At 35.6% G+C, this 15294-nt stretch overlaps 1 protein-coding gene across 1 annotated transcript in view; it reads right to left on the bottom strand.

Moving 5' to 3' along the window:
- The window catches only part of LOC136842480 (inactive tyrosine-protein kinase 7-like), a 187796-nt gene that overhangs the window by 7753 nt on the left and 164749 nt on the right, over positions 1–15294 (bottom strand). Inside the window, exons 4-15 of the mRNA XM_067109857.1 lie at positions 10637–10763; positions 9771–9973; positions 8751–8895; positions 7272–7405; positions 6649–6945; positions 6171–6301; positions 5275–5452; positions 4285–4412; positions 3408–3555; positions 3052–3199; positions 2565–2692; positions 2159–2299 (exon numbers count right to left, since the gene is read on the bottom strand). Coding sequence (XP_066965958.1) covers positions 2159–2299; positions 2565–2692; positions 3052–3199; positions 3408–3555; positions 4285–4412; positions 5275–5452; positions 6171–6301; positions 6649–6945; positions 7272–7405; positions 8751–8895; positions 9771–9973; positions 10637–10763 — 1908 coding nt within the window. The remainder of the gene's footprint in view (positions 1–2158; positions 2300–2564; positions 2693–3051; positions 3200–3407; positions 3556–4284; positions 4413–5274; positions 5453–6170; positions 6302–6648; positions 6946–7271; positions 7406–8750; positions 8896–9770; positions 9974–10636; positions 10764–15294) is intronic.

The raw sequence follows: 15294 nt of genomic DNA, 5'->3' as shown, positions 1-15294 counted from the left end.
GTACTGTACTAGCACTAAGATAAAGAAAGTATGTTTACTAAAAACAAGCAAAGCTACTAAAAAAATTAGATCTTGTGTCCTAAAAATATAAAACAGGTTTTGATCTAGGAAAAACCTATTTTTGGTAGCTGCTGTGAGTCCTCAAAGTAATAGAAGCGACTATATTAATGAAAGCCATAGAAGCAACTTTTCTCCAGTTTAATGGGAAATAAGTACAACTACAATTTTACAGAACCAATAACCTCTCTGGGAGGAATCAGCATTCTGTCTCTTCACTTTTGAAACAATCATTCATGTGAAGACAAAATTTCAGAATTTTGTGATGACTAGGAAATGAGAGTTTATGGCAGAAATAAAGCCATTTGCCTCCACCATCCCAGTATTTGATAGTGCTACAAAGGAATGAGCAACATTTTTCCTCTCTTCTGCGGAGAAAGCTCCCACCGGACATGGCTACCCAGCAATTTGGGACCCCTACAAGAAAAATCTCAGGACAGCCATGGCTGAATTTTATGCTAGGCTCCACCTAATTAAAGAGCATCCAGTGTCTTGCGGAACAATGTTCACTGCAGTAGCCAAAACACTTATGTGGACCCTATTGGGAGCACGCTACGACTTTCTGGAGTGTCACATCATGGCTTGAAAGGAAACACTGGTGAACATTTCGCTCCCCAATGTAACCTCCTTATTGCTTTCTTCCCCTATCTGTAGGGACTCTGTTTGAAGAGTCTGCTGTCGCACAACTCCCTGAATGAGCCCGACAAAGGGGAATCTGGGAAACAATACCATTGAGAGTTTCCTCTTCCTTAGCCTAAGAAAGCTTGGTGTGAAGCAGAGCTGTACAAGCCTACCGTAACTACTAAAGGACCCCTCCAACAATAGCAACAGCACCCCTTTAAAAGCGAAAAAGACACTCCTACCAGGAGAAAGAAAAATCAACTCCTGGACTGCATATTACAAGGAAAGGAAGAGGTGGAGTCCCATAGGATGTCCATGGTTGGGGTTGTCTTCTACAGCACAACATACATTGGAAGTCCTCCTCTTGAGGGGGGGATGTTTAATTCACAATTAGCCAGGGCAGAGATGGTCTCACTCTTCCCCTCCTCTAAAGTAGTTTTTTCCAAAATCCAGACCCCCTTTTAAAAAGGGACAGCTTTACTTGCCAATACTCTTCATTGTCCTCAAGAAGCATTCCTCCGAACAAAGGGTGATCCTTGACCTGTCAAATTTGAACAAACATATTGTTTGCATAAATTTTTATATATACTGTAGCTATTTTATGGGAGCTCAGGAATGAAGGATTTTATCTGGTGGCCTCCCTAGATGATTGGCTAATCTGGGGAGCCACCAGAGAAGTGTGCTGATGAAACCTGAGAGTGGCAGTTGACAGACTCAAGTCAAAAGGTTTCTTAGTAGGAACAAGTCCCACCTTACATCCAGCAGACTTTTTCTGAGGCTGGGACTTTGTTGGGCTATTCTTTGTGACCAGCTACCTCTTCCCAAAGCACTCAAACCAGAATAAGAAGGACTTAGTAGATTCCTTGCACAGCCAAGCTTTTCCAGACGACAACTGGAGTGAAGTCTGGGCCTGTTACCGTTTGGGTCCATGACAGATCTAATCCTGGTAGTGTGACTGTAGGATTTAACAGTCTGGCTCTCACATACCAAGATGCTATTTACCCTGTTTATTAGATCAACGTTAACGGGAAACTTTTTTTTTTATTAGGCTAAGAATTACATGTAACATTATTAGACATGTAATACTTTTACTGGCTTTGCAGACTGGATGTTATACTACAGAACATGATGACAATGATTATGAAAATCAGGGTTAGGCAATTTTCTGATTACCAACAAACTCCAAAGATAAAATTTGTTGAAGAGGCAAAACTGGTTGAAAAGATGCATGGTAATTTGTTCCATAATTCTTTCATGAGCATAAACTACTCATTTATAAATAAAATGTAATCAGGCCAAAACTCTTACTGCCACCTTTCTAAACAGAGTACAGTTCTTAAATCCCCTAGAGAATGAACAAAATTTCCAAGGAAACATGCATAATCCATATACAGTAAAAGATAACAACAACAAAATGGAAAGAAAGGTTTTAAAAGGTCATCTATCATGTGATTATACAGTACTACATTCCATAACCTACCTCTTGTATGTGCTGGGGAATGTTTCAGTCTTTGTCTCCTCTGTCTACAGTAAATCAACATTGCACCAACCAGTAATATGTAGGCACCTGCTCCACCAACTGCAACTCCAACAGTTCTTCCAAGAAGTTGAGAACCATCACCTGAAGCATGTCAAACAGAAGATCATTTATATATTCATGACACTTTCACACTATCTGTAAAATTCAAAATGTACATTATAAATCCACATACTTCCATACTGTATAGGTATGTTAAAACAAATATCCTTTTATACAAACAATCTGCTTTCTATATTACAAAGAATTTATTATTCATAATAATCATTATTTTAAAAAATTACAAAACAAATCTTTCAACTTTTCCAGCAGTAGCCATAAATTTTTACAAGAAGTCTTCAAAACACACCTTTTACATTAACTGTAATCTCTGCTCGAACAAGGCCTCCCATATTACCAGCTGTGCATCCAAACACGCCACTGTCATCCAGTTTCACATTAGATAGCTGCAAGGTTCCATTCAAGTACACTTCCACTCTGTAAAACATGAATTATCACAAGTCAGATGTGAGGTAATACCTGTAAAACAGCCCACTTACATATAGAACATTTGAAAACAGCATTCATAAGATGGTTCTAATTATTCAAACTTAACCCAGTAGAGTGTACAGGAATCCCTTCTTACATAAATCATGTCTGGGTTGTAAACACCTATGCATAAAAAAAAAAAATCCCACCAAATTACCCATTATATATGCCATTTGGGATTAAAACAGAAACTTAGGTAAGTAAATATAAAACTTATCAGTACTCTGGATAAATGCCTAATTGAATTTATTTCCAAATTCATCCCTGGAAGGAAGGAAAACATCTATTAATAAATGTCCAGATCTCACCTTTCAGGATCAAATGCATTTGGCATGTGATTGTAGTCCCAGTGGATGGTCGGCCTTGGACTCCCCCTTGCATGACATTCAAGCAAAAGTGTTCCACCTTTCTCTATCTGAACAGGACTGTGGGTAACCCATTCCAGCACTGGACCCTCTGAAAACAGAAAGCACGATAGAATTTCTAATTGTTAATGGAGATTTATTTGAAAACTAAATATTACAGGAACCTGTGGTACAGTACAGTATCCTAATTTTTCTTTTGTATGCTAGTAATTTCATGGGAAACAAAGTAATGGTCAATGAATTGCCTCTGACCAGGATTCGAATCAAACGAAAAATTGTACCTTTAAAAATTTGCTTACCCACAACTGCCAAGGTAATTGAAGCATTAATGGACCCTTGTGGTGAGGATGCAATACACACGTACTGACCACCATCCTGCAGTTCTGCTCCATAAACCTCTAATGCACCATCATTGATGTGAACATTATCACTTGTTGCATCCACATCCTGCAAAAATTACAGCTTTAAAAATACTTGATTCACGAAAAATAATGATTATATTTCCTACACTTTCAAATTTGCAATGCAATTTCTGAATGAAGGAGAAAGCTAGTAAATAAATAGAAAACAGGCTAAAATTATCATGATACATTTGAGCAAGAGCGACAAAATGTGCTTCTTAACTTCTTGTCTGAGATCAGAATCAAACAATAAAGGTGGACAGATTCCAATAAACCTCAGGACTTTCCTTACATTATCTTATCTTATTTAACTGATTAATTTGTTAATGGCAATTGTTGACATTTCACTATTTCCAACTATAGCACATCCAAAATTGTTGAGAGATCATGGAAAGGAAAGATTTAATTTATGAAAAGTTTGTAAGGAATGTACTTCTGCAGGAACATAAGAAAAATCAATCACTATTGATTTGTTTTTGTATACTACATCCACTTCATGTTACCTTATGATAATTAACCTCGAACCTTACATATACTGTATAAGGCACAGCTAATGTGAACTTCAAGCATTTCTAAGAAATATCAATTTATTAATAAGGAGTTCTGAATGTACAGTTAGATAAGCAAAGAAATGAAAGGGATATTTTTCAAACATATTCAAAAAGATCAACGACTCTGGGAAACACCGCTCAATAATGTTGTAAACAACAGAACAGGGCATTTTAAATACATGTGGGATTACACCTTAAACTCACTCCCTCTCCCTCTCTCTCACCTCTGTTGGAGTAACACGATGCCAGGTGATTTTGGGGGTGACTTCTCCTCTGGCTTCGCAAGGAATGCTTATGTTTCCCCCTAACTCAACTCTTGAGTCCTGAGGGGGCGGAGAAAATTTGAGGCGTTCTGCAGAAGTAAACAAATTATTAATAGCAAGGTAGGAATTGAAAGCCATATAAAAATATGATACAGATAAAGGGTACTGCATTCTGATATCAAGAATTCCAAACATAGAATATCTTTTAGCAGCAAAAAATTAGAGGAAAATGGGAAAATTTTAATTTCACAACTTAAAAATTGAATAACCATCATTGCCTTCAATAAATAAAACATTAAATTATCAATATATTAAAATAATGTCTCTTACATATTTCACAACAAAAGACAAATTACCAATTAATAATTGCCAAAAGGAAATCAACCTCTGTAAAAAGTTCACAAATAAAGAAATACTAAGCAGAGCATGTAATTCCAATAAATTTTGTTAAAATACTGTTTTCCTTCACATTAAATCTTTCTACAGCTAATTCCAAATGCCACCTGTATAAGCCACAAATTAGAGCATATACGAAACAAACTCAGAAATCAAAACAAAGGTACTGTAATTCAATTAAATAAATAAAAACCAGCATAACTAATACAATATCATTAAGCTTCTCTTTTAATCAACATTACACTAGATAACGTTCAAGTCATGTAGCTAAACATTAAAACATACACAATTATTTTCATTTACAAATTTCAAGCTCAAAGACCAATGGGAGAGCACATTAATGCTTTTTTTACAGCCCAGGCCCAAAGAAAACACAAAAAAAATAAAATAAGGAAGAAAGATGGGGATTAACAAAAGACAAAGCAATAGAACTACCCTTAAAAGGAGCCAAGATTATAAAATTCAGGTACAAACAGAGGAAGAAAATGCCAAAGCTTGACAATTCAACATCATATTTACCTCAGACAACATACAAATACACTAAAAACCATTTACCTGTAACAACAAGTTTCATAGATTTAGACGTGACAGGAGGATGACCTGCTGTAGTGACCACACAGGCATATAGGCCAGCATCTTCTAATCGAGCCCATCTGATTCTCAAGACAGAAACTCCCTGTGACACTCCTGCTCCCATTCCAGACAGAGATACACGGTAATCATCGATGCTTACCTGTTTAAAGTGAAAGTAGAGTTAGATAGAGAGTACTTGCAGGTAGGAAAATCCACTACCAAAGGCTTATCAATCCAACAAAACAATGGAATAGAAATTTTCACTGATAACATCGGAGGTCTTAGGGAAAAGCTGCAAAAGTCTGTGACCTGATGTGAAAGAGTTTTTAAAGATATAAAATAAAACTATTCTGCATATTTTTTGTCCCTCTGCTAAATGTACAGCTGGCTCCCAAAAACTCTGAAATTCTGTGATAATATTTCAAGCTTGTATACAAAATATCTAGGAATGACATTACGAAATACTTAAAATGGTCAGTAACTCTAATATTGTTACTAGCCATTACTTCTCTGCATGACACTAGGATTTAATACTTAACCTTTGAGAATGTCTTTCAACACTGCAATATCACATTCTTTGCCATTAACTATACATTTCATTCTACACCCATACTAGCTTTATACTTCCTAACAAGACTCATAGCAACCTAGCTTTATACTTCCTGTCTACAGTCCTGTCAACCTAGGATGAGTTATGTAGGATTAGCACTTTGCGATAGGATATGTTAGGATTGATGGGATGGTGTACAATTCAGCAGCACACAAGAGCTGTTATTAGATTCACAGCATAAACTAGGACAACATGATTCGATTTTCTATGAAAATAAAGGCTTTAGCATCATGGATCAAATAATTAAACTTCATCATATATGACTTACAGGATGTGAATTTTGTGTCCAACTGACATTTGAATAGGGCTGACTCTGGGCATCCATTTTGCATTCAAGTCTTGCGGTTTCTTCTTCTAATACTGTCATCAAGAATGATGATATTTCCACCTTGGGTTTACCTGTAAATTGACATGAATGATAAAGGTACATTCTCTAATTCATTATAGTCTAATGCCAGTTCTTAATATTGCAACAAGGTGAACAGAAGATTTTTCATTACATTGCATCTATGGGACATGTTACCATTAATGTTAGGACTGGGTACTCTAATATTCATGAGTTTAACAACTCACCGAGTTAAAAGAATACTCGTTATGGTTAATTTTTCATTAACTTTTTAAAATATAATGAGCTCTTAAGATGGGTAAATTAATGCTAGTGTTAAGTACTTTTGAAAAGTACCATTTTAGAAGGACCTGAAGTTACTTAAGCTTTAAAAGTTAAGAATATGACTAAAGCTGCTTACGTGTAACCACAAGCTGCATGGAAACAGATGCATTCCCACCCAGATTTGATGCAATGCATGTATAGTTGCCCTCATGGTCATATGAAGCATCTTCAATGATCAGCATGATTCCTTCAACCTTAATGGAACTAGCCTTCTCAGGATCTCCTAGATGAGATGACACCCAAGTCACTTGAGGATGAGGAAGACCAGGAGGAGGTAAACAGGACACTTGGAGTCTTCCTCCTAAGCCAACAACATGAGTAGAGCCAACACTGGCACTTGGTTCCAGTGTTGGAGGTGTACTCTTATCCAAATCTGCAAAGTAAACATATTTCTCCAATTGTACTTCTTTAATCATAAATTTGATTAGTGTGGCATGCATCATACTTCTTAGAAAGGCCATAAACATTTAAAATAAACGAAGACCCTTAGTCTACTATTTTGTTCTGTACACAGACCTTCATCAAGTCAAGACTGATAGATGTTTGCATAATCAGCCACTGAAAAACTATGATCATCATGATGTTAGGAGGTAAGAGTAATATTTTGCAACGTCACTTGAAATTTTTTCATGACAATTAACTTGCATATCAGTCACAAAATTATTTATTCATACTTGGTATTCATACTTATGAACTTACAGGCCAAAGTAACTGAGGCAGCAAAAGCCGCCCTGTGCGCTCTGTGAGGGTGCTTCCCAACACACTTGTAAACTCCCTCATCGAGTATGTCAGCCGATAACAATACTAGGGTACCATTACTCTTCAGTGTGTATCTGCAAAATAGAAAAAAATACTGTTTAATAATAGTGCAAAACAGTTATGATAAAAGTAATAATCATGATTAACTCATATTTACTGCAAAAGCATTGCCATCAATAAGAATAAACAACAAAGCAAGGTGGGGCCATACATAGGTCTAACAGTCACTCGACCAACAATTAATAAAAGATACATGAAAAGTATTGATATTGATCAGCTCGTCTTTGGTTGACAATTATGGCTGGTATAAAAAAAAATCTGAACATCAATACAACAGCAATATACAAATTTTCACAGCTACTGTTTGCTAAGTAAATTTTTTTTTAAAATCAGCTTTTCTTGAAACTGAGTTTAAAAATCAAGAAACCAGTGAAGTATTAGCATTCCTATGTGGTTCTTATTCAAAATACACAATGAAAGTGAACAACCGTTAGTTTTTAACATCACTATTTGCGCTCTCAATATGTCTCAGATTAGGGAAGTCTCCCATAAAAACAGTTATGCAATTTTCTTTCGTGTCTCACAAGAAAACTGACCTTCCAAGAAAATTAGTTCTCGCTTTCTTACCATCAGATTATACTGAGACTCGGTTCAAAAAGCTTAACTTACCATTATAATAAACATTACTTAATATAAATGATCAAATTTAATTCTTGGTTATAACATCTTGTCCTCTGGCCATAAACGAAATTTACTTCCTTTTGGGTTTTCCCAAATCAATATTTTACAAGTGCAGTATTTTCAAAAACATTGCGTGTAGAATGAATATTCGATGTTTTAAATCTCTTTTTTTTTTCATCTACGTCTCTTTGAAACATATACCAAGAACCTTTCATACGAACTAATCTCCATCCCGTAAGGTAGCAAGGGGTTTCCTTTTAACGAAACTTGTTGCTAATATTTTTGGCGGCCTGATTTTCAACAGGCCTGATAATTTTCAAATATATATATATATATATATTATATATAATTTATATATAATTTAATCTTATATATATATGATAATTTAATCATAATTTAATCAAATATATATATATATATATATATATATATATATATATATATATATAAATATCAATATTTCCATTCTTCTAAAACCCAAAAGTTTCCATTCTTTGCGGAATTTTCATCATTAATACATAGCACGAAAAGTTTTTCCATATTGAATTATGTCAAACTAACGGAGATCAGATTTCTGACAGCGCCCCAAAACCAAACTATTGTCGAACTGCTCAAGTCGGCGCCCCCCAAAAGGAAAAAAAAAACACGGCATTAGCTAACTGTAAGTAAAACTAGTACTGGTGTATTAGCGTTGCAAACACACACCCGAACCCGCGCGCGCGCAGGCTGTTAACCTACCTGGATGAATTTGCGAGGGGTCCGTTGTCCTTGAAAAACCACTCAACTGTAGTCCCAGTTTCGTAGCTACAGTGAAGCTCAGCCGATCTTCCTGGACCAACAACTAACGACTCTGGAACCACTTTTACACTTGGCAGCTGTGGATCTGTGATAAATTTTTCTTTTAAATTTGCAGCAATATGTTACAGATTACAACAAATGTTCGGTCCTTCTTTACACCATAGATTTTTATATATAAAATATGGTATTGTAAAGAAGGAAAAATAAAGTTGTCTTTAGCTATATGTACTAAATGACTAAATCAAAGCTACTGCTACGAAGTACTCGTTACTGAAAAGTCAACTTACACTGGGAGCTGTGGCGAGTGATCAGAAAATTCCAAAATTTTACAGAATCCACTGAAGCGCAATTAAAACACATGACTTATCTGCAGAGTTTGTTGACCACAAGCTCTAAATTTTTAAAAGTACTAGGTACTAGTACATTCATTTATCACTAGTAACTAGGAGATCGTGTAAAGTTCTTTAGTTTGATCTTGTCACCTGGCAGCAGAATAACATAAGTATTTTAACGTATTTGTAATATAGCAGAATAATATTATAGTATTTTAACGTATTTGTAACATATATTATATATTATAATATATTTATATATATATATATATATATATATATATATATATATATATATATATATATATATATAATTATATATATATATATATATATATATATATATATATATATACATATATATATATATATATATATATATATATATATATATATATATATATATATATTGTACAATTATATATATAGTACACACACATATATGTGTGTGTATCATCATGCACTTTTTTCCTTTACCAGGAGAGCTTCCGGTTCTCAGCATCCTAACTGAGACCTAACAATGTTAACTTTATACAGTATCTGTTGTAGAATATAATAGCTAAAACATTTAGCAGGAAACATTTAACTACAATAAAAAAGTAAGAACGTACAAAGTTAATGTACTCACCATATACTGAAAGGATCAACGGAATACTAGTCGTGGTGGTTATAAGCTCAACTGGCGCCAAGTCCTGGTAGGAAGCAGCTGGCTTGTTTATTGTAGCGATGCAGGTGTACACGCCATTGTGGATATTCGCGTCGAATGTGTCGATGGTCAGACGTTTGCGAGAAACCGTTACACCCCGTAATCCAGATACCGGATCTCCATTTCTGGTGGAATGTAATGGCAAGTTGGTATGAGTTGTTTACTGTAAATTTGCAACGTTATGGAGAGATCCTAATTAAATGTTTCCCAGATCTCCATTTCTAGTAGAACTCTGTCAGTTTTCAAAGCCGTTAACGAATAGTGTATATTCTTTTGATTAAATACAATCACGTCAAGACGTACCATAAAATAATCAGTGATGAAAAGTACTAATGAAGTTTTCTTGACCGCCAAAGCAATTCTCTGTTGGCATTTGAAGTCATTTCGGAGGAGTTATCTTTTAAATGTTTTGAATCTTTGACAAACGTTTGTGAATTTTGCAGAAAAATTAAATTGACATTTTACATTTCGGGATACTGATTTAAAAACATTTTTAAAAGTACTAAAAACTGAATAACATCAAAGAAGGATCCTATTAGCAGAAAAATGTATTCATAAGAAATGAAACTGGTCTCATGTGAATTATCATAAAAGGGAGAGAGTCTACATTTTTTTGGCTAAGGATATATCTATGTTACTTATAAACTAATCTAGCCTAACCTGACAACCCATATGGGACCCTAGCTGCTAATCCGAGTAACGCTGCTATCTAGCCAGAGAGAGAGAGAGAGAGAGGTAATGACTACAGTGCGAAGGTCCGATTCCTGCCGACCACTGTAATAACTCACCTCCTCCAGGAGTAATAAAGCTGTGGCCCTCCTTCAACCTTGCACCTGAGCGTGATGGAGCTCCCGGAACTGACAGATTCCAGCTCCTTCGGGTCACCCAACACCACTTTCGAGGAATCGCTGACCCCTATGAGGAGAAATGTAAGAATAAGTCTTAGTATTTCCAACATATAAAACAACAACCAAGTTACCAGCTACGAACGTGCTGGCACAGTCGGAACGTCAGTTTGAATATCTTATGAACCAATCACGGTTTGTAGCACCAGATGTAATGGAAAGGGGGTGGGGGAGTTAAGGAAGAGGCGGTCATTATATACGTTTTTCGCAACACTGCATTCCTAAGTATAAAAGCATTCGTGCATCGCACTGCACCTGTTGCATTTTAAACAAAGCTTCAGTCCTAGACTGACTTCTGAATTTCTAACAATCAGTTACCATGGTTATGCAGCTCAGTCACCTCCTATTTTTACCTTTACAAAAATGTTCCTCAAACAGATTTTCTTACCAGTATCCGAGTGTGTATTAATATTAAACACTGAAATTAAGTTTCTGAATAATTCCACAATGCCATTAGTCCTTTCACCAACACCCCATGATTGCGAACCTTCTCTTGCAAACATTACAACGCGAACCATCAGTGCAACGGTTCGTTCTGGGAGTGCATTCTCTATCCTCTGCTTCCTTAATCGTCGATTCTTCATTCCCGTTAACTGATAGCACCCTCTCCTCTTTCCTTACCATTCTTTCATCTTTTATCTGGTCATCTTTTGTATTCCTACCTCTCTTTTTATTTATTTTACTATTAATATCAATACTTTTCCTTTATATTCATCTTTATATACACTGTTCTATTTTGAAACCTGGTTTTCCGACAATGTTCACCTTCCTCTAATTCACGTTTGCTTCTCTCTCTCTCTCTCTCATCTGAGGAAAATCGTCAATTCAAAATATGTCGTGCATCTCCGTTATACCAGTGGGACAACTTTTCACCAAATACCTTTATTCTACCATAGTGGTATCCAGTTTTCTCCGATAGGCTATTATATAATGTAAAAAACTATAAACACCTTCGATAAATATACCTTTGTCGAGATGAACTTCGACATTATTCAATAACCATTTAAGTTCTATAGGCCTTTCATGTTATTACTATTTTCATTCCAGTGAACAAAAGTCGACACCTGGTTTTACGGAAACATTAGGCACTGGTAACTGAAGTTTATAAAATATAAGGTATCCGTAGAAAGACAAAATATAGTTATTTATAAGACTGGGGATAGGAAAATTTAGGAACTCCTTCCATACTCTAGTCACGTCGTGAAGTCTAATGACTTGTTCTTTTAATAAGGCAACCATACACCAGTAAGCACTGATACTCCTGAAAAAAAGTACGTAATCCAGTAAGTGCTTAGATAAAATTCACAGTGCTGTACTGTATAAATTGATGTCCATGGTCTTCTTCCTGCACACACCGAAAATTGCAACGATCACCGGTATCACAAGTAACTCTTAAGTGAGTATGGAGTCAGTGCGTGGGGGCTTATCTAGTGATACTCTTCCAGTAGCCTAGCAACTCCTGAACCGAACATACACCTTGTAGGCTATAGGCTGAACAGAGGATGGTGACCTCAAGTGATCACGTCTTGGTTCACTGAGCGCTGCATCATGAGCTAGCTCATTATTTTCATCAACCACTTTTTAACCCACTTCCTCCTCCTCCTCTCTCTCTCTCTCTCTCTTCGGTTTACCTATTTTGTCCGCGAGATAAGCTGCAGCACCCACTCCTAGTTCTAATGCTGGTATCTCTTCGAAAGATGATGCTTTGCCCCACTGAATGAAATCTTCGTTAAGACTATGATCGGAGCAGAGATCGTTAAAAGTGTGTGGTTCACTTCGATTCCAGCCTTATCTGAGTTAAATCAAAATCAAAGCCAATGTTCGCTGTATGTAAGGGGACCACAACACTTTCCTGGGTAAACACATCACATTTTAATGACAATCTTGCCTTCTTTTTGGAGTAAGTGGGGTTAAGAGATTAGCGACATTCTTCCCTTATCACCCCGTTGTCGATAGGCTAACTTCTCAGGACATGATGTTTGCCCTGGCCAACTTCCTAGAGGGTGGCACTAATGAATCTAAATCCAGAAAATACTAAGCACATATACCACTTCACGCGTATAACACCATGTCCACATCAAAGCTATATACTGAAAGTGCACTAAACAGGCACAAACGAATCCGTGGAATGACAGAAACACGAAATTTTACGATAGCCACGAATCACGTTATTCCGAGGGCTGCTTCTTCTTCATTCCAAACTAACCTAGACAATGCATAGTTATAGCCAACATACGCCCACCAAGAGGTGTTCAGTGCGCTACCCCCGTTTTTACGATCAGGGTCAACAGAAGCAGAGGGAAATTATTCACACCATCACCTAATTTGGCGCTATGACATCGAGCAATATTTTACAAAATCCCCCTTCACTGTCTCCTTTGACGAACAATAAAGGTTTTCAACGCACTGACAGAAGCGAGAAATTTGGAACACAGCATAACCACAATACTTGAAACTAGCAATTAGATCTGTAGCAGTCCCCGTAAGCAGTTTACAAAAATAGAACAATTTTCCCAGGCTTGGGAGTTGGGACACGCAATTTTTCAGGAGAATGACATAAGCTGGCTAGATCAAAGGCGTTCTTTAATTTAGTTATACAAAAGCAGGAGAAACAACAATAACTGCAATTATCATTTTAAAACATTCGATGAAAAAACACAGTCCAACAATTGAAGGGAAATGGCATAACGATATAACGAGAAAAAGCGGGAAACAATAAAGTTGTAATGTCACAATCACTAACTGAAAATGCACAACAGGAATTATTTTACAGAAGTAAAAAGTTGCCACTTAAGTGATAACATGGAATCATAAAAACAGTTATGAATCATATATATTTTCGAAAACTAATTTATTTTAAGCCAGTAGCTGTCATGAATATACTTTTATCAACATCAGATCCGTGATTTTCCCAAGTGTAGTATGAACAAAAGCTATCCCTACTAATTATCAGTATTTTATACTATAATATTCAATCAACTGACGATCACCTGCTCCTAATAAAGTAAAAAGACATTTGCAATGCGACTAAATTTTCTCATTTATTCACAAGTTTTGATTAACGTTAAGAAAAATCAATGCTTCATATTAAAACAATTATATTAAACTCTATGATCATTTGCTTTTAAAACAGCAAACAGAATTTTGTCATGGTACTACATTTTCTCATTTATTCATCAGCCTTGACTACAGCTATGATGTAAATAGGGAAAAATTAAAATCAGAGACTAGAAGACTACATTCTAAAACTGAAATCTAATATTTAACCAAGAGTCAGACAAATATAAACGAACACGAATCCGCAGCACTAGAACATCAAATAAAAAAGTGTGTAAACTAAAATGTCAATAGGCGCTTCAAAAAGAGCGCGTTGCGATTTAAAATGTCAGCGATATTAAAAAACCCACACGCTGATTAAGAAGAAATTATGCATCACAAATGCTGCGCTGGTCCGTTCCTCTTTACACACGGGAACTGAAAGAAATGAGGAAAATGTTTACCTCTCTCTCTCTCTCTCTCTCTCTCTCTCTCTCTCTCTCTCTCTCCCTCTCCTGAGAGGCCGCTTTGATGTCCTTCCGAAAATATACAGCTTCAAGGGAAGCCGTTACCCCTTTTGAAGGCCAAGGTAATTAGGCTTCTGCTACATTTTTAGTGGCTACAAAGTCATCTTCAGTTCAGAAGTTTTTCATTTTGACAGTCATTCAGAGAGTATCAAAAGCGCACTATCTGGGATGTCTTACTTTTTCTCCGGCTTTTCATCGGTTCGGGGGATTTAAAGCACGGAAAAATGTCATTTACCAACGAGGAAATTATGTAAAAAATATCCCCTAAAAATCTAGGATAAATATAAAACTTTAAATGGTTGACGAGTATATAAAAATGTTATTAATAGTAAAATACTTTATTTACAAATAATCATGGAAAGCTACTCGAAAAGGGTCAAAAACTTTTAAAAATGAAAAATATAAAAACAAATACGTTTCGATATGCATTTTCTCTAATAAGGAGCACAAGTAAACATTACCAAAAATATTTAATGGTCATCTGCTTAAGAAAATTGGAAAATCTAAATGATTTCTCGATTACCCACAACATTCTGTTTATTAGTTGGGGCACAAGGGATTCTTTTACGAAAAACATTTGATTCCGTTATTATGATTAAATCACTTTTCAGTTTAATCTAAAACTTTTTTATGTGGTCATTGTAATGTTCCTTATCTTGAGACAGGGTCAAGAGGAATTATTCTTCAAATTTTAGGTAAATATTTATGCATATCTCAAAAGTACGTAAAAAGTTAATTTTGTTTAGAATAATTTAAAACTAATGAGATATATTTTTCCCTATGCCCGACGGAAACGCCGAAACAAGGAAAGCAAGAACTTGAATAAGGATTGTAACGCATAACACATTTTTTATATATTATATATATTATGTATATGTGTGTTTATATATATACTGTAGAGTATATATACATATATATAGGTGTGATGAAGCTGCTAGTCCTATATCCTTGCCAATGGATATTCAAGGGTCTAATGTG

This window comes from Macrobrachium rosenbergii, chromosome 10 (genome assembly GCF_040412425.1).
Source record: "Macrobrachium rosenbergii isolate ZJJX-2024 chromosome 10, ASM4041242v1, whole genome shotgun sequence".
Taxonomy (NCBI): Eukaryota; Metazoa; Arthropoda; class Malacostraca; order Decapoda; family Palaemonidae; genus Macrobrachium; species Macrobrachium rosenbergii.
The sequence above is the reverse complement of the archived record's forward strand: the minus strand, read 5'-3'. Positions and strand labels throughout refer to the sequence as shown.